The sequence below is a fragment of the Pseudoliparis swirei genome, chromosome 17, assembly GCF_029220125.1.
Source record: "Pseudoliparis swirei isolate HS2019 ecotype Mariana Trench chromosome 17, NWPU_hadal_v1, whole genome shotgun sequence".
Classification (NCBI taxonomy): Eukaryota; Metazoa; Chordata; class Actinopteri; order Perciformes; family Liparidae; genus Pseudoliparis; species Pseudoliparis swirei.
The window spans coordinates 9,284,709-9,308,899 of NC_079404.1; the positions used below are offsets into that span (position 1 = coordinate 9,284,709).

A 24,191-nucleotide genomic window follows, 5' to 3' on the forward strand; every position below is an offset into this window, starting at 1 on the left:
CAGTTGGATATGAAGACCAGGTTGTGTGTGACACGTTGAATTGGAGATTCAGTCTTTTTAGTCTGTAGGCTGAGGTATGACACCCGAAACCCGATGACAGCAAGTTTGTGTGACTCCCGAGTGCTTCAGGCTGGAGTCGCTATTGAAGCGAGCCCTCGATTCCCCACTTTCCCATGTGTGACAATAGATTTATTCTTCTCATATTTCCAACGCCTCTCTTTCCCATGGCTCCTTGAAAATTTAAAAGAAAAAAAAGAAAAGAGAACGGCTAGACAAAACATAATTATTGCTCCTCCAGTCGTCTTTAATGCAATTCAATGATGATGAGAGTGCCAGTAAATTAGATTACCGACCCAGCCTGCTGTCCAGGGATTTAAACATAGACTGTATTCATTTAGAAATGTGGCACATGTCGCTGCTTTTTCACCAAATAATGACACCCAGGATTAAGCTTCTATAATTAAAATCTCTATCTTAAACATTTTGACTTTTATAAGGGTTGTTTGAGGGGTAGTTTGATTTTGGTCCCTTTTTTTGGGTCTAATTATACCGGTTTTGTCAATGTGTGCTGGTGGAGTGGCTTGAATGAAGAAGAATATAGTAGGCTTGAATAGTACACACACATACTAGTTTCTCATAGTCTATTGGTTACCTCAGGCATCGCTCTGGTTGGCCACGCTGAGTGCTGGAAGCATCCATTGTGTGAAAAGGAGACACAACAATGACGTTTTCCCTGTGCAAGGCACTGGCTGAGAGAAGAATCGTGTCCGAAAAAGGCATGAGGTACAACTGCTGTGCGAGGAAGGAAGAAGGGGGCCGGCAGAGCGAAAGGGAAAGAGCCTGTTAATCAGGTTTTCTTTTTTTGGGGGGGGGGGGGGTCTGCTATTGTTCGTCTCCACTGCATAGTCGCGGTAGCAGATGAGAAAAAGCTGCTTCTCTTTTTAAAGGCGCAGGAGGCTGGAGTTAGGGGAGAGAGTGGAGGAGAGAGGGGGGAGGTGGCAGTGAGAGCAACAACACAGCTCAGCAATATCAGCAGCCAAACAGAGAGGAGGCACCTCGGACGCACATGCAAGACAGGATGGCTATTTTATCCTTTTTGTTTTGGATTTCTCTCTTTTTGTAATTTTTTTTACTCTTGGAGATTTTATTCAACCTGGTGTTGCATCATTTTACCGCCGGATGAGAAAGTGGAATATTCTGTCGGCAGCAGAGGTTCAGGGATGCGGCGCATGAAGTGAGGAGCCGGTGCTCATCGGCTCCTGATGCGAGCGGGGCTCGCTCATCCTCTGCACTGCAGCACACTCAGCTCAGCCGGTGCTCACCTCCTCTGACTCAGGCTGCCTGCCTCCGCTGTAAGAATCAGACTGAAAGGACAGGGAGTTTTGGAAGGGGGTGGCGGGAGCAGGTGGATGTGGAGGGTGGCTGGAAAACAGGAGCAGGCGGGGGGGCTAGCTGAGGATGGGAGCCAACGAGTCCATGGAGCAAGGAGAGACCCTCTGTCCCTCTCAAGAACACATGTGAGTTTGACTTCACTTGCATTCCTACTCACCGTCTGGACATGTTCAGTGGTGTGATCAAATTCTAGGAAACCACCTCGTTGAAAAAGCTCAGGGTCCCGAAAGCAGCTCCAAATGCTTCTGCTTTGCTATGTTGTTTTCTGTTCATTCATGGCTTCAAATATTGTCTCCGTGCTGCAAAGATGTTCATTGTGGATGCGGAGCAATCACCTTTCTGGCCTTATTTACTGTTGCATGTTGAAGCCTGACGAGACAAACATCTCTGTTACCTCCCGCAGGTTTATGCTCCTTCCATGCATCCTGTCATCAAACCTTCTCAGACTGTAAAATACACTGTGACCAACTGAGCATGTCGCCGTTTTTGTTGTTGTTGTTTGCTTTTGTGATGTAAATATGGACGGGAGAATTCGGAGCACGTGTGCATCAGTGTCTGTGTAGGTGAAACATGAACGTTCCCCTGGAGAGCCTACAGCGGGGGGATGTTTTGTTCTGTGTGAGACTGCCATGCTGGGAGCAGGAGCTGGCGCCTGTGTTGAAACAGAGCACGCTGTGTGGGGGTGAAAGAAGATAACTCAGGAATATCAGAGCAAGAGAGAGCGAGGGAGGGAGAGAGAAGTAGAAGAGTGCTCCACTTTGCTGTGTTTTATTTATATCACAGACACACGACTGCACAGGGGAGCAAGGATGAGGGGAAACAGGGGAGGGATAAGGGAAATGGAGTGTATGTGTGTGTGTGTGTGTGGGCAGTTTGTAATATAGAAATTAATGATTTATTGCATAATACATTAGTATTTTATCTCAAAGCTCTGCTAAATTCAGACCTCAGCGGAGTTTCTAAGAATATCTGCAGCAAAGTGCAGGCTCCTGTCGTTGAGTTAACGCACTGTGTCCACCTCATCCCAACCATCAATAATAATAATAAGGCTTTTACTGAGTTCATGGGAATCTAAAGCGAGTGGCCAGTTTGTTTGTGGCTGCACTGATGGTGGGTCTGTATACTACTGAATGAAGCTAGGGCATCTGATCTCATCTTCAAAATGGAGAGGTATTTTAACCCCCTCCTTGCCGGTGCTCTGACTCAGAGCTGTCCTGTTGTTGTTTAATGTTCCATCTGCGTGGAGTCAAAGTCTCAGATTAACGAGATGATGTATTACACAAATAGATCATTTTGGTCTGACACATTTTGGCTTCTTTGTTTTGAGACTGAGTGGATTTCTTGGATGAAGGAATACAAGCGATGGAGTTGACATCCGTCTGGATGGAGATGAGAGACATCTGCTCGCTTTTTATAACCTGCCGATGGTACAGAGTGATTCTCCATATGAATCAAGAGCAGAAAACAAAAGCCACTTTGTGGTCTTGTTCCCATTACAAATCTTCCTCCGTTGCTCACCACATCTGTGGAGTAACTGAAGAGTTCTTGTAAAATTAAAATAGGTTGTCGTGGTGTCTCACAGGAGGGTTAGTGACGATGATGTAATACATTATATCCAGACACTCATTCATCAGAGGGATAACAGCACAGGAGCTCCCTCTGTTGGTCTCTTCATTTCTACCTTATAGGAGTTACCATACACTGTTTACAATACAGGAGAGACTCATAGTGTAACTCCATATTTGGTTGTTATATAATTTCACCCTCCTCCTTATATTTTTACAAAACATACAACCGTTATTAACATACAACAGTTATGGAGATACACTAAAGGTACATGCTGTGAAATATTTACATAATGGCATGTGACATTTCATGATAAAATCTAATTTAACCTATACAATTCATTCAAAAATCATTGCTTTGTCACTGACATTTGGCAATGCAATGCATGAGACTTATTAATTGTGCATTGAACTGACATATATAAACCATGTTCATGCCTTACAGGCCGGCACTACTGATTCTCTAATGCCCAAAAGGCCAGCAGCAGATCGAAAATCAAGATGATATTGAGACAGATCGCTAAATGAGGAGGAGGAAACAAAGGGATGAAGAATTGTAGAGATGTAGTGGGAGGTGATGGGAAAGCAAGGTAATTCAAGGTAAAGGATCGAATGGAAAGGGATGGATGATAGTTGAGTCCAGGGTTTAAAGGAGTCGGAAAGCCTAGAGACGATGGAGGAGGTGTGCGGCCGCTAATCCATTGAGGCAAATCACACAGCGGCTTGGAGACCAGCAGCCTGCCTCCATTCATCCATCAATGTCTGTTTACATCCGCTTCCATCAAATCACACTAGACGCTTTATCACTCTAAAATTCTGACGTCAGATTGAGTTTATTTAGCAAAGAACAGATTAGTGCCAACATCTTCAAACTTTTGTCGTCGGTGTGCATATATAGGACAGGCAGGTGGTGTTGGGCTTACATGTTCCCCCTCTCCCCGGGGCTGGCGGTGGCTCTCCCTCCAGCACTGTGAAAGCTGTTGAGTCGAGTCGTATTCGGCTGGGAGCAGAGACCCGTCTGGCTGCCTGATATGGAGCTTCTCCCTGCCTCACGCTGCAGAGGCTCTGTCTCCAGGCAGTCATCTCAGCCGGAGAGAGGCTGCTGTTAACTGCTGCTCCCTTTGTTTCTATCGGCCCCCATACCCCGACTGCTCACCCACACGCTGCTTATTCCCTTGCTATGTTTTGTCTGCAACCGAGTCGCCTAAGAGCGGCTAAAGAGAGACTGCATTAACACAGAAGACATTCCCAGATTGATTTGTATTTACATTATTCACGAAGGAAGACCACGCCACCAGTGATACATGTTTACAGTTAGTTTATTGTGAAATAAATGAATGAAGGGTTGATTATGTCTGGAACGAGAAGGGTCGTGAAGAGCGGGTTGGAGGGGTGCTATTGGAGACTGCTGACATCTGGTGGTTAGAGGGAACGGCGGGGATGGAGACTCGTGGGTGGGGGTTGTCTTTTCTGAAGCTCTGGCGCTGCAGAGTCCCCCGTTGTTCCCGTAGTCCTGTAGTCAGGGTTGCCAGGTCTGTGTGACAAAACCAGCCCAATGGCCAATAAAACCCAGCCCAATATCAGAACTCAAAATATGCCCGTGCCAAACCATATACACTGCTTTTAAAGTCCATGTCCATGTGTGTACGTGCTGATCTGGAGTCAGTTTGGTAGGATTTGGGTATAAATAAATTATTTCATTTAAAATATGGATTTTTATTTCAAGATATTCATATAATTTGCATGCAAAATAGGTCTACCCGAACCAGCGGACAAAAAATTCAACCTGTGGCAACACTTCAAAAGTAGCCCAATTCCGCGGGAAAACCGCGGACCTGGCAACACTGCCTGTAGTAGAGAAATGGGAAGACAAGAACGGGGTCGGGAGGGAGGGATGTCGCCGCTGAGACGAAGAGGGAGTGAATAGGTGTGACGTGTTTAAGTACCGTCGGCTCGAATGATTGGCTGAATGAGGGGCGTGGTCTCCCCTCCTGAACTATTTTCTGTAAAACCTCATATAATTTCTTTAATCACAGTTCTCATTTCAATGTATAATTGTATGTATACAGGACTGTCTCAGAAAATTAGAATATTGTGATAAAGTTCTTTATTTTCTGTAATGCAATTAAAAAAACAAAAATGTCATGCATTCTGGATTCATTACAAATCAACTGAAATATTGCAAGCCTTTTATTCTTTTAATATTGCTGATTATGGCTTACAGCTTAAGAAAACTCTAAAATCCTATCTCATAAAATTTTAATATTTCCTCAGACCAAGTAAAAAAAAGATTTATAACAGCTGAGTGTTTGTCAAGGCTCAGGAAACCCTTGCAGGTGTTTCGAGTTAATTAGACAATTCAAGTGATTTGTTTAATACCCTACTAGTATACTTTTTCATGATATTCTAATATTTAGAGATAGGATATTTTAGTTTTCTTAAGCTGTAAGCCATAATCAGCAATATTAAAAGAATAAAAGGCTTGCAATATTTCAGTTGATTTGTAATGAATCCAGAATGCATGACATTTTTGTTTTTTTAATTGCATTACAGAAAATAAAGAACTTCATCACAATATTCTAATTTTCTGAGACAGTCCTGTATATGCCAATTGTTTCCATTTTAAAACAGATAATCAATATTAACCACTCTGATGAGAACAGACGAGTAGAATAAAACCAATCAGTTAAATCACTTTATGGGCTGTGATCAGACTATTGCTGATGCAACTACGCTGGACCTCGATGGTTAGACATCCTCAGTGGTGTGTGTTTGTGTGCCGCCATCTTTACTTCCAACGTGGAACATATTGCGGGAGCAGCCTCCTGTTACCATAGCAACACAGTGTTTGCAGTTAGATGAAAAATGTCCTCTGCAAGGACATGAACGGAGGAATAAAATGAGCCGTAATTACCTTATTATCTCACTGTCCTCAGTTTGTTTCCATCCACAAAGAAGCAGCTTTTATCTGCTCATTTTTATGTTACAAAACAAAGGCTAAATATCTTATAGATATTCAGAGATGAATTTGTTTGGTGTCAGCTTATTTGGTCTTTGTAAGTGGGTCCTGTCCTTGGAGCTTCCGGTCAGACCATCTGACACTATGATCCTGGTTCCCAGTGACTGATAGGTTTTTTCCTCTCTATATCATGTAAAATAATCACGGTCAAGGAGGCGAGAAATGAATCACAGACAACGTAGTATCTTTGACCAAAGCTTTGGCCAAAGGGGAAGCTCAGTCGCCTATGCTCTGAACATGACGACCTCCAAGACATTCCATCGAGCACCCCTTTGGTCCAGCCTTTTATTGAAAGTTGAACACACACACACACACAACAACAAAGGAGAAGTGGAACTAAGGACAAGTTGACATATTCCTTTCGTCTGGTTTATTATCACTTCCTTATCCGACTCCCCAAACCCATAACACAACCTTCGGGTGGGAACGCGGAGTTCGGGAAGCTCCTCTGATTGTTTAGTTTAAGATATGGTAAGCAATAACATAACATACATTTATATCTCTGTCAGTTCCCTCCTGTTTATGCTATTGCTTATTATTTAAACATGGTCAATAAGGGCACTCATTTGATTTGTCTAATTTCTAAGCAGCATGTGATTTACGTATTTGGGTTAAGCAGTCCAAGCAGAATCATGATTATTCTTTTTTTTCTTACACATAATTTGTTAGTAACACCACACCAATCTCTTTGGGAATTAAACTTTTTAGTCAGCAGCTTCACATCAATAATTGTCCGTTCCTTGTGAGGAGTTTTACACAATTATGTCATACAAGCTTAAACCAAAAGTTTACGTTATATTTTCTTAAACGGGAGCATTGACAGGTCTTCCCATGTCATCATACATATGAATGTACGCGGTCGTTTCAATGGGCTCCATCCGTGAGGTGAGCCCAGACACCGATGCTAGAGTACTGATTGCTCCTCTCGTTTGAGTTCCTCGACCTCTCGCTCCATCACCCGAGGCGACACCTAAGAGCAGGGATTGTTGGTTTCTTCACTGACGTTGAGATGGCTGTCTTTAAGCGGACAGCCCCCTTTGAAGTCAGTCTTCCCTCTGCTCGTGGTCGTCTCGGGATCAGGGCACTGGTCCGGGATTTCTGTAGGGAACAGTTTGCAATGGGAAAGATGTATCCAGGTGGTCCTCTCGGCTATCTTTACAGCGGTTGCAGTCGTCAGAAGGACTTGGAATGGTCGCTCTCAGCGAGCGACGCTCCACGTCTTTTTCTTGATGACGCGGATGCAGACCCAGTCGCTGACCTGTACAGACATAATGGGGGAGACAGGTGAATCTGGCAAGACATTTGCTTCCCTGACTCCTCTCCCCATCATGGTCTTCTTCATGTACTCCACTATTGTTTCTTTCTCCCCCACCCGCTCTAAATCTGGGTGAGTTAGTGGTAGGCGGTAGGGGCGTCCATGAATGATTAGGTTTCCTTGAGGGTTGTGCTTGATGCATGGCACACATGCTTTACAAAAAAAATTTAAGTAGTTTTGTTCTATCATAGATACCATCCCTCCTGTTGAGACATGGCATTGCCCATGACTCAAAATAGCAACGGCCTTGAATAGACTTCTTGGTAGCCCATAATTTTTCTTTTACTTGGGCTTGTGCCCTTTCTTTTGCTGCTCGGACCCACTGTTCTGCTTGTTTTAGTTCGTGGTGTTTTGATTCGCTGAGTCTGGGTTTTTTGTTTTCTATGGCGATGGTTTTTAGATTTTTACAGATTGTTTCTATCTCAAAAACGTTTAGTTCGCCGGAAAAGCCGTATTTTGTTTTCCATTTTATTTTTCATTTTTATTTTTATTTTTTCAGATATTTCACACTATCTGAGTCCTGTTTGAACATAAACAATGTGTCGCCTGAAAATTCGCCTTCAGGCTTTCCGTGAGAATTACCCATTGTTTATGGTGTGATCGTATAGTATTAGTACATTTCCTTGTTTCTTTACCCAAACCTGCCGATCTGTGGTTGTCTAATTGAACAGGTCGGGCGACGCTGATTCAATAGAGTCACAGCATTCATTCACAAACAAATATAAACAAACAAAGCTAAACAAACACATAGTTCTCCCACAAATATGTATTAGTTCACCACACTTATTTTTACGACGCGTAATCAACCTTTATTTTTCGCAAAAAGGGCAAAAGCTTATTTTTACGACGCGTAGTCAACCTTTATTTCTCGCAAAAAGGGCAAAAGCTTATTTTTACGACGCGTAATCAACCTTTATTTTTCGCAAAAAAGGGCAAAACCATACGTACTTTGTCTGGGTCATTTCCCTCTGTCTTCCGATCCGCCGGATCCCGTCAATCCACGACTGGATCTCCTCTCTGCAGAAATTATTATCCACTGCTGAGCGGTCTCTTAATCCGATGATCAGTCGGGGCCTTGCACAGGTGTCAGTGGCTCCGCAGGAAAAAGAAAAATCCAGCCGATGGGTATGTTGGGATCCGGGTCACGGCACCAAGTTATGATAGGTTTTTTCCTCTATATCATGTAAAATAATCACGGTCAAGGAGGCGAGAAATGAATCACAGACAACGTAGTATCTTTGACCAAAGCTTTGGCCAAAGGGGAAGCTCAGTCGCCTATGCTCTGAACATGACGACCTCCAAGACATTCCATCGAGCACCCCTTTGGTCCAGCCTTTTATTGAAAGTTGAACACACACACACACAACAACAAAGGAGAAGTGGAACTAAGGACAAGTTGACATATTCCTTTCGTCTGGTTTATTATCACTTCCTTATCCGACTCCCCAAACCCATAACACAACCTTCGGGTGGGAACGCGGAGTTCGGGAAGCTCCTCTGATTGTTTAGTTTAAGATATGGTAAGCAATAACATAACATACATTTATATCTCTGTCAGTGACCCAGATGGATCTCCAGGCAGACCAGTGCCCCCCTGCTGGGACACACTGGGCCCTCACAGAGATTACTGCTCTGGCTCTTTCCTTTGCCATGTGCTGTCTCGTTTTTTTTTTATCACTACTCCACGGAAATGGATGTTTTTTAAGCATATTGAGTCTGGGACTTAAAATATGAAAATATAATAAACAGGCACTACCACTCATTTTATACAAGGTTGGACCTTGTGTAGCCTTCATGAATTATTCAGATGTTCAGTGGAGAAAATTGCAGTTAAATCCTGCCTTACAGTTGGCTGAGAGGAACCTCCATCTCTACTGTGATGTGACCCAAGGGATAGTGAACATATTGCAAATGACAGAAAAAGACATTTATTCCTATCCTCTATAAAAAAGTAATGGTTGCATCGGGCATATTAGGGTCAATGGAGCGTCATCCCCCCCCCCACTCTCCCATGTCTTTCATACTACAGGGTTTTATTTAATCCATGTTTGCGTGTGTGTGACAACCCACATAGGATGCTAAATTGCTCCATCCAACGCCCTGAGCTGAATCCTTATAGATTTCCTGGATCAATATAGTATAAGGACATGGAGGTGTCCTTTTACTTGTCTCTTCTCCGGTCTGTGTTTATGTGTTACTGTTAAAGGGGTATAGGGATCCACCCTCATGGCAGCTTCCTCTCGCCATTGCATTGTTGTTGTTGTTGCTTTTGTTAGCTTATATTGTTTATTGTAAAAGACTATCTTCATTATTTCAGATATGAGTAGTTTTCAAAAGATGTGCTTTTTCAGTTTCTGTCAGTCTGAAAATGAGCTGCGTTTTTAGAGCACCATCTGGCTGTGTGTACAAGCATCTGCTTGTCTCATGCCTGAATATGTTTTCTGTGTCATGCAACACTATAATTTCATGTATATATCTTTACATTTGAATATAGATGATCAATTTTAACCACTCTGCAAGGAACAGACGAGTAGTCAATTTATGGGCTGTGAATATTGCTGATGCAACTGTGCTGGATCTCACTAGTTAGGCAAGCCTCAGTTGTGTGTGTTTGTGTGGGATGGTGCGGCGCCATCTTTACTTCCAACGTGGAACTTATGGCGCAACCTCCTGTTACCATAGCAACACAGTGTTTGCAAAAAATATGTCTTTTATTCAGTTTCTGTGTCTGAAAATGAACTGGGTTCAACGAGCACAATCTGTGTGTGTGTGTTTGCAATGACTACAATCTTTTTACATTTGCCTAATTAATTTAGGCAGAAAAGAACACACAAAGTGTGAATATATATATATATATATATATATATATATATATATTATAATATATAAATATAAGTATCAAATGCACTGGTGGTATATGAAATGAACAAGCAGGTTTGACTGTTGGGCAGCATCCTTTTCTTCTTTGTGTGGAAACAGGAACGTGGTTCTGGACCAAGAAGCAGAGTGGGGTAGGGCAGGGATGCTGAGAGAGAGAGAGAGAGAGAGAGAGAGAGAGAGAGAGAATATGCTGTTTGCAGGCGATGGGCTTCTGCAGCCAGTCTCGTATAGAATGGGAGGAATCATTACCAACTGAGGAGGAGTGCAGACAGACTGATACGGCTACAGAAGAGAAAGAGGAACGTGGAAGGACTCTGATTGTAGTTTGAAGACAAAAAGATATTAGACTGGAGAGAAAAGGAGACGAAGCGGGAAAGCTGAATCCGGTGGTCTTAGTCGTCATCTTGGGAAGAGGCTGTGGGTGTCTACCTGTGTGTCCGGCAGTAGCAGCGTAGTGCGAAGATGGCAGCCATGGCAGTCAGTACGTGGCAGGCTCTGTCTCCACTGCAGTGGGCTCGCTGGGGCTGGGACACGCTGCTGGGAGGGGCAGGGGATGGGGACAGCCCGGGCTCCGATCCGGCTTTGGGGTTCCTCCGGAGTTTCTCCTGGGGCTCACGTCATGACAACATGATCAGGTGAGACAGGACGGGAGGCTGAGGACCTTAGAAGTAAGGTGTTGCTGAGGAAAACCAATCAATAGGTCTTTTGTGTCTGTTGATAACATTGTCATTTTAATTTTCAGCCTATTGTCATACCTATTGTATATTTCATATCTGTGATGTATATCTTGAGGTGGTTTTGTGTGTGTATGAGGGTGTTGAGGTACGGTCATCCTGTGTCTCAGATGGGTCGTTATCTGTCGCCTCACTGCAGATTCAGCGTTTTCATTCGTAGCCATACAAGTCGATAAGAAATGAAAACAGAAATGCACACTAGCCCGAAGGCCTTTTTCTTTTCTTTTTTAACACATACACACTACTGGAAATTGCACCTGGTGCCCTCACTACTTGAATCAAGAAAGAACAGTCCTTTCTTGGGAGAAAGATGTATCCTTCATGATATCATCTGTCTGAAGAGGAGAAGTTTAGCTCGCCGTCGAATGCCGTCAATAATCCAGAGAGTCACTAGAGTTCCAGTGATGTCAGTCTGATTGATGTATGCTCATCTTTTGTTCTAGGAGTTCAGACTCTGATGGAGCCTTTGAGACCCCTGAAGCCACAACCCCAGTGAAGACTGTTTCTCCTATAGATCCCCGAACCCAGCAACTAACGTCTGATGACAAAGGTAGGGTAAGAAAATTACGCCATGATGTGCTTATGATGCTGCGTTACAACGTCATCAAGGCAGGCAAACAGGCGTAAGAAAGTCTTGTTGCGCCATCTAGTGGATTAAAGCAGTATTGCTCATCTGGCTTTGTTTGCTGAGACAAGCATCTGAAGCTTTTGGGATATCTAGGAAAGGTTGACCAATCGGTTCAGTTTCTCTCTCTCATGTGGTTAATTTTCATTACTTTCAACTGAGAGACTCTTATTTAATTATTCATAGCCCATTTATCTCTGTAATTGGATGTGTCAGAAGCCAGCAGCATCCTTTATCTCCATGCAGGCTGTTTTGTTCACACCTTCATCTCACCCATAAACTAGTTAGAAAAATATAATCATCTCAATTTAATTTCAGTTCGATTTTATGCCTTTTTTTAGCCGCTGAAACCTCTTTACGTTACATCTCTCCATCTTTTGCAGTAGAAGACACATCAGTCAGTCCTCCTGCCTCTGAATTGACTTCAGCGGATTCCCTGTCCATTGTTTTTGATGAGAACAAGCCCATTGCAGCCAGTGGCCAATACGTTATTGAGCATGGTGGAGAATCGACAAGTCACTCTCTGACCCGCTCACTCAGCTTCCAGGGGGCAGAACTAGAAAGTGCTAGTCTGTTGGACGGATCCTCAGTGGGAGACTTCCATCCACATTCTGAATCCTTCAGCGTTGGTACAGAGAGTGCTCCAGGGACACTCCGCCGGCCCAAGAAAGTCCAACCTGGGTCTGGGAAGAAGAAGCCTATCACCAGACAGAACTCCAACCCAGAGAGTCCAAAGCCAGCCTCACCCAGTAGCACCCCGGAGATCAAGAGGCGCGCAAAGCCTCGAACTGCCAGCCCTCTTCAGCCTCAGGAGGAAGCAGAGGGAGGATCTGCCACCCCCAGCCCTGGTGGAACCCTCCGCAGGACCAGGAAGAGCCGAGTGGAGACTCCTCCTTCCCTGCCAGAGGAGACCAACTTCACCAGCCAAGAGGAGAGCCTTGTCCTCCCTGCCTTACCTTTGTGTCAGGAGGAGACCCCTCTTGCGAGTAGTCCAACAGTGAGAGACGAATCCCCCATTCCCCCCACTACGTCCTACAAATGGGATCCAGAGAATTTTGAGGACATCGATCCTTTCAGTACTGGAGGTAGTAAAATTGCCAATTCTCCTGATCTGAGTCGTAAAGGCCTCGTGTGTGTCCCCATTGCTACTCCCCCAGAGAGTCCCCCTGTCCTTTCTGTAGAGACGGCTCCCCCAGCTCCTCTTCAAGAGCCAATCACCAACCCTGAAGAGCAACCCATAATACCCAAGCGTCAGGCAGTAAGGCTGGAGTTTGACTACTCGGAGGAGGGCAGTGAGGCGTCACACCAGGCCTCTCTCCCACCCAAGAAAGTGGGCAAGAAGCCCGGCGCGAAGATGCCTCTGAGGAAATCAAAGGTGGGGCTGAAGAAGGCCCTTCAAGCGCAGACGGTGCAGCTGGACAACGATCCTCCAGCAACTCACAATGGCAACGAGGAGGAAATCAGTGCTCCTGCAGTCTCTTACAAGTTTGAACCTGAAAAGTGGGATGATCCCAACTTCAATCCATTTACCTCGAAGAAAGACATTCCCAACTCCCCCAAACTGTCCCAGCCGTCTTATTCCTTTGATACTAAAAACTGTGATGACTCTGAAGACCCTTTCCAATCCTCCAATAAGATGTCCAACTCCCCTCCGAAGGCCTCCGCCTCCTGCGATCTGTCATCCAATGACTGTGACAATGAAAATGACAACGACAACATTGGGGAACTCGAGGATCAAAATCAGAACAAAGCTGGCAAGAAGAAGAAAACTCCTATCAAATCGTAAGTTCACAGTCTTGTTACCACCGGGCCGCACAGTCATGGGAGAGTCCATACTCACTCACAGAACTTTGTATTCATGTGAGGTTAGTCTGTGTTTGTATGTGATCCTCTTGTCTGTTATGCCAGTGTCTGTCTCTCTGTCACCTGTGTCTGTGTATGTCACAGGAAGTCCAGGGGTGTGTCTTCTCTATGTTGTCTGTTGTAAGTACAGGGACAATGCAACCATCCATCCCTTTTGACTCTTCATTCCATGCGGCTCCTTTTATCGCAGCAAGTTGCCGCTGTTGTTCCTCTTAACAGACACATCTCAATCCTTTGTGCCCACTATCAAACGATTCCATCTCAACTTTTTTGATCCTGCTTATTTTAACAGGACATACCTGTTTTCAGTGTATGTTTTTTACTTTGTATTGTGTACAGTACAATCCCGCAATTGAACAACATCATAGTACAATTAGAGTACTTCATATATCATGGCAATAACTGCTCATGTGTTTACATGTTCAACGAGCATTTAAACATTAAAGAGTTATAACGCATAAACTTCTACTCATTCAGCAATTTAGTACTATACAGCAGAATGCAGGAAAATGCCGCGTTACTTTACGGCTGTGTGTGGTCAGCAGCGTAAAAGGCTTGAATCCTTCGACTAGAGGTCCGTGCAGTATCAGAGTTCGACGAGGCTCTGTTGAATGACCAACACATTGTGTTGTGTTGCTGCCTTCAGCAGTCACTCTTTACAACATTTAGAACATCATCTAATAGTTTCCTATGAGCACTAAGCAGAAGTTAATATAATATGTCTCGTTTTTCTCGTGAAGCTGACAAAATACATTTCTTTGTTATAATATAGGTGTGTTATAGATATGTGTTAACCTATGTCCAGTCTTCAAGTGTGTAACAATGAAGGTGCTGGTGCTCCCTCTGGTGTTCATTTTGAGCTATGGTTGACAAAGCTAAAACTTTAAAATTATTATTATTATACATTTCTAGATATACATATTTTTGTGTGGGGTTATTAATCCATTTAAATTAATTCCTAATTAATTCTGTTCAGTATTTTAACTATTAAAACTACTTTGTGACAAGGTGCAGACATTTTCTGCTCAGATGTTTCATATATGCTTATTAGTACATTTATAGTTTGAAATAGAATAGTGCATTCTGTTGTATATACATGAACTTCCACTAAGTTTATTTTGGTATACATAAATTGAAAACTAAAATTAAAAAATAAAGAGGCACTAACAGTTAATTACCAGTAATAGATTATCCATCAATGTCCAAACTAACCATATTATATCATATTAAAAAACTGTTATAGTCTATTTGTAAAGTAAACTATTCATAACATTACATTCCTTTACTACCATGACTGACTGTGCAGGTACTAACTAGATTCAACCCTCATCACGGACATGTCACTGTGTCTGTTCATACGCCCTCACATAGACGACAGTAAGTGTTCCTGTCACTCGACGCACATTACGTTGTCATTTTATGAAAAAGCAGACGTACCCAACCAGGTTTACATTCTAGTATTTGCGACTATACACACATTTGAGATTTGGCGTACACAATACTCGGTCTTGGACAGTGACGGATGGATCTCATAAAGCTGTGTACTGAGTGACTCTGGATCTTGACGATTTATGTTTTTTCCTTTTTCTCAGTAATACTTTCAGAGTGAAAAAGTCACCAAAGAAATCCCCATTGTCTGACCCATCCCAGGTGCGTACCTAATTCTTCCGACCTGTACATCTCTCAGTACAGTTGAGCCGCTCACTATTCCCTCTTCCCTGTGACTCTGTCACTGGCTCCTTCTTTGTGTTGCAGGATCTTACACTTGCAGATGAAACTCCCTCCCTCCGCCCACAGGACGACCACGCCACAGACGAGGAGAAGCTGGCCTCCTCCACCAGCCACAAGTGGGCCGCCCTGCACGACATGGACGCAGATTTGACCTCTGACCAGCAAGACTTCCCTCAGCCATGCGACCTTACTTCCTTTGTTAATGAGAACAGTCTTACTCACCCGACTCCAGGTGAGGATTCTCTTGGATTCCTCTTCGTGCCACCTCTATTCAAAAAAGTGCTGACCGAGATCAAAGCATACCGCAGACAGGCGGTGCTCAAAGGACATTCAAAGCTTATGTTTGGAAAAACCGTCAGCAACCATCCCCTTTACTCTTCATTCATCCGGCATTGTGATTGATTTTTGTTGTGGCAGTGAAATAAGCCTGTTGGCCCAGTTCTCTAGTGCCCTCTGACCCCCAAAAGAGTCCTTTTCCCAGAGGCTGTGTGGCTCAACTCATCTGGGTCAGAGATGAAATAATGAACAGACAGCCTCCGCCTCTGACATCAGTCCAGAGCTCTACACTGGCTGAAATGTCTCTCCATTTCTTCTTCTGCCTCTCAAACTTAGTTTTTTCTTTCTGTGACAGTACAAGACTATGAAATCGAGTACATGGAGAAGCTTGGCTCAGCGTCGCCTGTGAGTATTATGATGTTATTTAGAGAATTCATCAAATGTTTGCTGCTTTCTTTATTAACGATAGTTTGTTGTGTATATACGTTATTTAAAAGTAGAATTCAGAAAGCCTATGTTCTTTTTCCTTGTGTGTCTTGTAGCCACTGTCGGTGAAGAAGCCGTCTTTGTACTTGAAGTTGGACTCAGTATCCGACAGCTTAACCAAGAATACGTGTGCAAATGTATCTGAGCCCAGCTCCCCCTGCACAGGGTACAACCCACTTCTACTGCTTCATTTTTATTTCTGTGAATTAATTGTGTAGTATTTCAAACATTGTTTGTTTGCTGTATAATGTAGTCTTACAGTGAATGCACTGTGCTTTACTGACAGTTTACTATCTACTTGGCTAATTGTGAACCAGAATGATTTTGATTGCGTAATGCATGCAGTTCACTCTCATCCATCTTATACAATACATGACATGCCTTGTCCCTCGCTCTCCCTCCCTTCCCCCTCTCTGTCTCTCACTGAGCAGGAGTTTTGAGGAGATGGAGGCCCAGATAACAGCGGGTATGAAGACACCAGTGCTGAGCTCCCGGCCCGGTCCCGAGGGCTGCGCTGCAGACAAGGGCCGGAAGAGAGAGAGCGAGTCACTCAGCCGAACACAGAGCACAGAGAGGAATGAGCAGGTGAGCCGAATGCTTGTGTACATGTTCAAACTCAGCTGAGAGCAGCTATCACATGTGTTGTCATTGCTGTGTCTTGTCACCATCACATGAGGAGAATTTGTGAGCTTTGATTTTGTCGAATTCATGTCATCGTTTAGTCACGAGGGGGGGAGAGTGCCACACTGCACATGCTTTATTGAAGGCTGGGACTTTGCCCTCCCAACATGAGCGCCATCAGTCATGGTGATTCTCATGAAAGCCTCGTCACTAATGACACACAGCCCGATGCTGCCACTCAAACACTCAGCGCTTTGCTTTGCCATGCTGACCCCTGCCCTCCTACCCACTCCTCCCGGTGCCCCTGTAGTACCCTTACCAGGGCCTTGTGGAGGCCCCTGCTCCAGTCCCGGCCATGCCTCTATTAGACAGACTGTCTGAGTGTGACGACCTCCTGCAGTACCTGGAGCCTGACCTGGCTGAGACCAACCCCACCGCATTCGCCCAAAAACTACAGGTGTGTTCACAGACCAGACATGACCCTTCTTGATGAACCTTATAGGTGTTTCATCTGGTGGCCTATGTGTGACCCTTATAGCTGTTTGTGTGTGTTCTTCACGTTGTTCTCACTGTGTCACCTTACGACATCATGCCTTTTCATTTTCCCATTTTCACCTATTATGCCTCAGTTGCAGTTTTTAGCTTACTGTGTAAAATAGATCGATGGTGTGTGAAATTTGCGCTCTACTCAAGTTTCTATATGTTTTCCCTTTGCTCTCTCATCCTTGGGCCGCAACCCCCTCTTCCTTACTACCCAAATCCATCAATCCCCCCTTCACAAACCCTACATGTGTGCGGCCCAGGAGGAGCTGGTACTTGCTGCCCTGAGGATAGAGGCTCTGCAGGTAGCCAAACACATCTCTCAGTGCCCCTCCTTCTCCACTGTAACTCCCCAGGTACTGCGCTGAGACCTGCACCTGCTGTATGCAAGTGTGTGTGTAAGAAGAAAGATGCATCTCTTGAATGAGTGATTATAGAAAAGCAGGTGTGTGTGAAAAGCACGTGTGCGTGGCTGTAGGTGTGTGTGTGTGCATGAGAGTGTCTCAGCCTGCCTCCCCTTCCCCCTAAACACACCATCTGCAGTGACTGTGAGCTCATGGCCTTGTCAACATGGTGGCTGCACCGCTACATTCGCAGTGCTCCTCAACAATCCCCCACATATAAAATCTTTAACATGACTTAATGCGTACAGCTCCCCCCCGCCTAGCAGCGAGCTCTTCCAGGTTGTCTTCTCAGTGACAGAGTCCCCTGCCTTTATCATGCATGTTGGGCAACATGCATGTTGGCTGTTCATGAGAAGCTTACATGAGCATGAATGTGACTAGGAATCTCTCACAGTAGGTTATATCAGCTGCAGAGGAGTTATGAGGATTGACTGTAACTCTCCCAGATGTATTTGTTGATGCGTTGCTGTCATCACCCCGACATCCCAGTCACATTCTTGTTTCGTGAACCGGTCCTTTCCCAGACTAACAGCACTAACAACCAGGTACTTCAGGTAGGTGACAGTAGTTTGACTGGAATTTTAGGTAGAACTTAGTTCTGTTGATGTAAGGTTGAAGGGCTTGTAGTGAAACAGCCCATGCCTTCATACAGTAGCAGAAGAGGAGTGAGATGTTTTCTTGAATCAGTGGTGATTCTACATTGTACGGTCAGTGGACAAACTCTCGTCAGAGTTGGAGCAGGGCAGGCACTTCCCGCTCCTCTTTCCATCCATGTCTCATGCTGTTGTCCCACACATTTTACAGTCTCGACTCAGGAAACCCAGCACTCAGCGGTGGAATATCAACGGCTCACCCTTACTCAAAGTAAGAGGGACAGATAGCCCTGTGATCGGTGTTGGCCTTAATCTACAGTGCAGTCCAAGTGTTTGGACATAAACACATTTGTCATTGTTTTTGGCTTCAACCACCAGCACACTAGATTTGACGTAGCTATGAGATAGGGCTGATGGTACAAGAAGGTGTTTATATCTAAAGGGTTTAAGAGTGTAGAAATCACAGCCCTTAAAATACACAGTACCTCTAATTGTGTAGAGTGCAGTAAATGCTAGTAGTGCCGGAGTACAGAGCCAAAACAATTGTCCATATGGCCATAGACTGCACTGTAAACCCTAGCTCCCGTAGAACTCCGAAGTCTGAGATAATGCTCTAGTCTCTCTTCATTGTAGCCTATCATAGCTGTACGTTGTCCCTGTGAGCGGATTTGATGTGTTTTCTGAAGTTATATATAGTATTTCTCGTGTAGCAGTCTATTAATAGGTTCTTTAGTGTTTGACGTAGCTTGTCTCGTGTCTTCAGTTGTTCCTTTTCTTTGTTCACATCAGGTAGTTTTTCCTAAAGTTGACAGTAAGTGTTTTAAAATGTTTCCAGTTGACTTGACATGCGATCCAGGAGGATCTGGTTAAGGAGTTTTGTACAAGAAGGAATTATCAGCCAGGCAAGGCGGGCAAACTGCCTCGGGGTTGGTTGTTTGTGTGCGTGTGTGTTTGTGTGTGTGTGTTACTTTGTGTTAATTTCATGCATTACAAATTTGCAATGGTCTGAAAGCTCATGTGGAAATGCCTTACACATCTGCTGTGTCTTTCTAATATCAGTTGGGGGCGACTCATCTGTTTGAAAGAAGTCAGATGTTATGGAAAATTGTTCTAAACAAAAATGACAAAGTAGGGTATCCCTGAGGGCGTGGCTATAGGGAGCCATCACAACGTTGTCCGGTCTGGGAGTCGTCTGCATTTTTGTTTTAGAACTTCAACCTTTCATAGTGTGCTTTCAGTTTGTAAAAGTTAATTGTAACCGATTTGGTCGCCATGAGTCGGTTTTATTTAGCTCCTCCCTCTTATGTTACTTATGGTTGTAAAAAAAACAAGATGGTAATGGCAACTTTATGCTTCACAACATCAGTCCACAAATCAATGGGTGACTTGGCGGTCACTACATCCACTTCTTACATACATTGTATGGGAAAAATGCAGGGACAATAGTAATTGTGCCCAAAAGTGACATTTTCATTTTTACATCTTGGGTCCTGCGTTTCATCAAACTATTACTACAGGTTTACAGACGTCCAGCAAACCTGGGGCAGGATGGTATTGTAGTTTAGAAATTGTGGTTAATTTTATGGGATTCTGTCCTAATGGATTGAGGACATTTCCGTTTGGGGTGTGGCCAATGGAGCCGAGCCCCCTAAAGCAGCAGCAAGGGGACTCTCTGTCGGGACACATTTATTCAGCATAACGGATGTTGCTTTATTATACTTCATTACCATTTATGGTACTGGCATTTTAAAAATTAGGATTGTCTCTGTAAAACAAACCTCTAAAATATAAGTTACTGTGAGTCACTTAATTTCGGCATATTTTCTTTAAATTTTCTTTTTAAACCTCACTGAAGTGGGAGGGTAAAAAAAGGTTCATGGTTACCAGCGGAATAATGGGATTACTGCTCTACAAACACTCGCTTTTCAGCATATTAGTGGATCTCCCCTGTGAGCCCATTTCTTCAAATCCACCCATCATTCAGCTCACCCAGGGATGACTAAATCCATTTCAGAGCAGAGTTTTAGGGGAACACAAATGGTGCTAGAAAAAGGATTGTTTTTGCATTTTGATATGATGAATTGTGTGAGGATGTGGTGGGGGTAGATTTAAAGGTTGAAATGGTCCCATGAACGAATACTTTGTGTTGTAGTCTCTCTCAGTCCACCTCAACACTGTATCCAAAACCAGTCTTTATTATCCTGTGAATTTCCTGGTTCACCTGAAGAATCAGGGCATTGCTGTAACAGTTTACACTATGATTATATCCACAACAGGTAAGCCCAGTATGTTGAAATATGCTTTACCATGAGACTAACATCTAATTCCCATGCTGCACAATACCCCCCCCCCCCCCCGTACATGATGCAGCCCTCACTGTATCAACTGCTGCCCTCCTCCCTGTTTACCTTGCCTGGACCTAATCACATTCAAGCTTCTGGCTGCTCAGCTGGGGGCAGCATCAGCCAAATCACTTGGCTAATACTGTGGCAATGAAGACTGTTTCATCCAATCATGTGGCAGCTGACCAAGTCTTCAGGAGCATCACCAGCCAATCTCATTTACATGTTGATTTTTGGAGTGTTTTACATTTTGATGTAGTTTAAAGCTGCCTTGCCGTTTGATTCAGGAATGCATGTGGCCCGGCGGTGAGTGTCTCCCATCTTGGGCTCAGTCTGGTTTGTAACTGGTTATGTTTCCTTTCCTCTCCCTTCTCTCCGCCGGCTCCTGGAAGCAGCACAGGGACGTGTCTTCTCCAGTAGAGAGTGGCGTGTCCAAGAACTCGCTGTACGCCAGGACCACCACCAGCTACATCGAAGGGGAGACTCCCCACCTGCCCAGAGAACTGGACCACTCGCTGGGAATTGCACGAGAGGAGGTGCGCCTCAGATTCTTTTATCCTACAAGTGATAGCTAATGTCAGTACCGTACATCAATTCAACATCACACACTTGTTTTGTCACCCTCTTAGATCGTGACAAAGGAGAAAGAAGTGCTGGAGTGGCAGAGGAAGTATGAAGATAGCCGACAGGAAGTGCTGGAGATGAGGTAGGAAGTAGCACCATGGGTTACCATCACTTACATTACTGTGAGGTTCCACTCGTACACTAAAAGGAAGGACTTAGCACCTCCCTGTGTTTCTGTTCAGTGGTCCTGTCGGACGCTTTGTGTCTTGTTTTCAGACTCCGCCCATCATCGTTTGACCTATTAATTGGTTTATCTTGCTTTAAGTGTAAAACAAAGTCACAGCTAATGCAGAGTGGAGAGCCAGTTAAAGAAGTCCATCCAAGTCCTTCTATCAGCATGACCGTTAAAGGTGGAGAATAGATGATGCTGATATATGTAAATGATCCATGAGAAGATCTTCGAGGTGTCCTTTGAAGTATACACCACCAATATCTTAAAACTGTGATTAACTACACTTACATTTACGTCTCCAGATGATCCAGATATGTCCGACAAATACAGGTTCAAGGAGATGGAGATATGAGGCCTTGTTCTCTGTCAGCAGGTGGTGGGTGTGTGGGTCCAGCTGGCCTCATCTCAGTTGGTGTGAAGAAGACAGGGCTTACTTCATTTGGCTGATTGGGGTCAGGTTAAGGAGGGGCTAAGAGGCTAAGGGGCAGGCATGGCTAATCAATCCTCTTGCAACACTCTTTGGCTTGGAGTGTGGGGGAACCTCTAGCTTTAAGACTCAGATGGAAACTGGACATAGTGCAAATAGATAGAAGATATAAAGCTAGTTTAGGGCGCTTAAAACTCTTCGATTACTCAATAATCCTTTTATCAGAAGTTGCCGGCTGGAGAGCAGTTTCCTGCCATTTACCTCAATTCTATGAAAGTATCTTATTGCACATTTTACACTTAATTTCTACTTTTTAATATCTGATGTTTCCAGCATATGAATGCATCATCAAAATTATGACAGAGAGCACAAATCATAAGTTCCAGATCCAACAAGGCTATATATGTTTTAATTTAAACATCCTCTGAACAAACTTAAATTGTTTTAGACTTTTTAAACAATGTGTCATCCTAATGTAACCCCTATACTGATCATCCACACTTGTTCATCCATAGGAGGATTGTTGCTGAGTATGAGAAGACGATTGCACAGATGATAGGTGAGTTCAGTGTTAAATACAAGTTACTCTGTCTTTTCAGTACCACAACCTCTGCCACTACGTTTTGCTACACTTGTTTATTTGCAAATGGAGCAATATATACTGTTTTTGTGTGCAACAGATTTTGGAGTACTCTTTTTATCACTCAAGCTAGCTTTACCATGTGCTTGCTTCCATATTTGATGGATATGAACTGAATCCTGACATCATTGGACAGGAAGTGCTCCTCACCTTTAGCCCACACGTGTCCAGCTTCTCTGAACTCATTAAATCCCACTGCAGGTTCACACTCTGCATTTTTCCTCCTGTCACCTGCTTTGCTGCCTGATAATTTGATTTTCTCTGCTGTCTAATTTCGTACTCATGATAAGCAATGTCACTGGTCTCTGCCCCTGTCTAACACCTGGCTCTCTCACTTGTCTTGCCCTCCCAGCTTGACTTAACACAGTCCATTCTTTTCTGTTCTGCTCCCATCTTTGCTCCCCTTTCTATTTGATAACCCTGACAGGCATGCCAGGTGAGTAATGCGGAATTCTCCTTCACTTGTTTGTGTCAGCTCACGTCCCTCCACCCGTCCGTCAGAGGGGAGCAGATGTGCTCACTTTCTTCGTCTCATCCAGTCACATTTGTTTGTCCGTTTTGTTGCATTTCACCCTGTATGTTGAGACTTGAAATCTTTATTTTTTTGGAATAGGTATTGAATTCGGCATTTACTTTATGTAATTGCTGATATTAAATACGGCATACACATGTACATATGTGTACTGAGAACATTTACATGCACACCTGCACTGTAGATGGTTCATTGATGCAGAATTAGTAAGTTAAGCAGGTTGGTCCTGTCTAAGCTAGTGACGGGAAAGGAGAGGAAAGGGAAAGCTGGAACGAGGCTGAAATACTTTCTAATCTTTATCACGTAATACTGAAGGACCTGGAAGCCAGAACCAGCTGCCGGTTCTGTTTGTATGCTTTACAGGTGTCTTTGATTTTCTCTCTGTTAAGTGCTTTTTGTTTGTTTGCATGCTTCAGAAACACTTATATAGTTGTAGTATAAAAGGCTACTAAATCACACTAACTCACAAAAATGAAGTGTGTGTTTGTACGTATGTGTGTCGGTATCTGTGCAGCAGACTCTTTAATACGTAACAACTGGTGATCTGATCAACAGTATATTTGTGTGTGTCCATCAGAGGATGACCAGAAAGAGAAGTCTCTCTCCCACCACACCATCCAGCAGCTCATCATGGAGAAGGACCAGGCCTTGTCCGACCTCAACTCCGTGGAAAAGTCTCTGGCCGACCTCTTCCGACGTTACGAGAAGATGAAAGATGTACTCGAGGGCTTCCGCAAGGTGACTTACGCACATTATTCACAACTAATAAGTCTTTTCAGCATAACCTGACTTGTAAGTCATCTAAAAATTAGCTTGTCAATCCTTATGGCAAGTCATTCAAATATGTCTCAATCCCTTCAGAATGAAGAGGTTCTGAAGAAATGCGCTCAGGAGTATCTGTCCAGGGTCCGCAAGGAGGAACAGCGCTACCAAGCTCTGAAGATTCACGCAGAGGAGAAACTAGACAAGTGAGTCTCACTATTGCGAGTTTCTGCCAACATGACGGTGTTATTTCCCCCAATGGAAAATACACCAACTCCACAATAATTCTATGCCGAACTATAACATGTAGAAATAGAGGTAAATGCTGTTCCTATTGGTTTCTAAAGATCCATTCGGGATTGGCTTTTCAAACGTAAGGTTTTGCTTTCATATGAATTTCACAAGACTTGATTCTCATTGTATCACGTGTGTGTTTGCAGGGCCAATGCGGACATCGCTCATGTGCGGGTCAAGTCCAAGCAGGAGCAGGCCGCCCACCACGCCGGTCTGAGGAAGGAGCAGATGAAGGTGGAATCTCTGGAGCGCACTTTGGAGCAAAAGGTCACTTTGAATTCCTCAGTCGGTGTGAAAGGATGTGAAATCAATAGAATAATATTGACACGGACAAGTATGTAAATTTCTATTTTT

The 24,191-nt window shown here is 44.0% G+C and overlaps 1 protein-coding gene across 6 annotated transcripts in view; it reads left to right on the forward strand.

Annotated features, from left to right (window-relative positions):
• The window catches only part of tacc2 (transforming, acidic coiled-coil containing protein 2), a 38,416-nt gene that overhangs the window by 13,262 nt on the left and 963 nt on the right, over nt 1–24,191 (forward strand). For 2 of the 6 annotated variants that reach the window (XM_056435031.1, XM_056435037.1), the window contains 15 exons: nt 11,349–11,455; nt 11,914–13,312; nt 14,986–15,043; nt 15,149–15,356; nt 15,756–15,805; nt 15,943–16,052; nt 16,318–16,471; nt 16,818–16,964; nt 17,311–17,403; nt 20,782–20,922; nt 21,016–21,092; nt 22,125–22,168; nt 23,359–23,519; nt 23,643–23,749; nt 23,984–24,104. In XM_056435031.1, coding sequence (XP_056291006.1) covers nt 11,349–11,455; nt 11,914–13,312; nt 14,986–15,043; nt 15,149–15,356; nt 15,756–15,805; nt 15,943–16,052; nt 16,318–16,471; nt 16,818–16,964; nt 17,311–17,403; nt 20,782–20,922; nt 21,016–21,092; nt 22,125–22,168; nt 23,359–23,519; nt 23,643–23,749; nt 23,984–24,104 — 2,977 coding nt within the window. The remainder of the gene's footprint in view (nt 1–11,348; nt 11,456–11,913; nt 13,313–14,985; nt 15,044–15,148; nt 15,357–15,755; nt 15,806–15,942; nt 16,053–16,317; nt 16,472–16,817; nt 16,965–17,310; nt 17,404–20,781; nt 20,923–21,015; nt 21,093–22,124; nt 22,169–23,358; nt 23,520–23,642; nt 23,750–23,983; nt 24,105–24,191) is intronic. The other 4 variants (XM_056435034.1, XM_056435033.1, XM_056435035.1 and 1 more) reach the window with 4 other exon arrangements.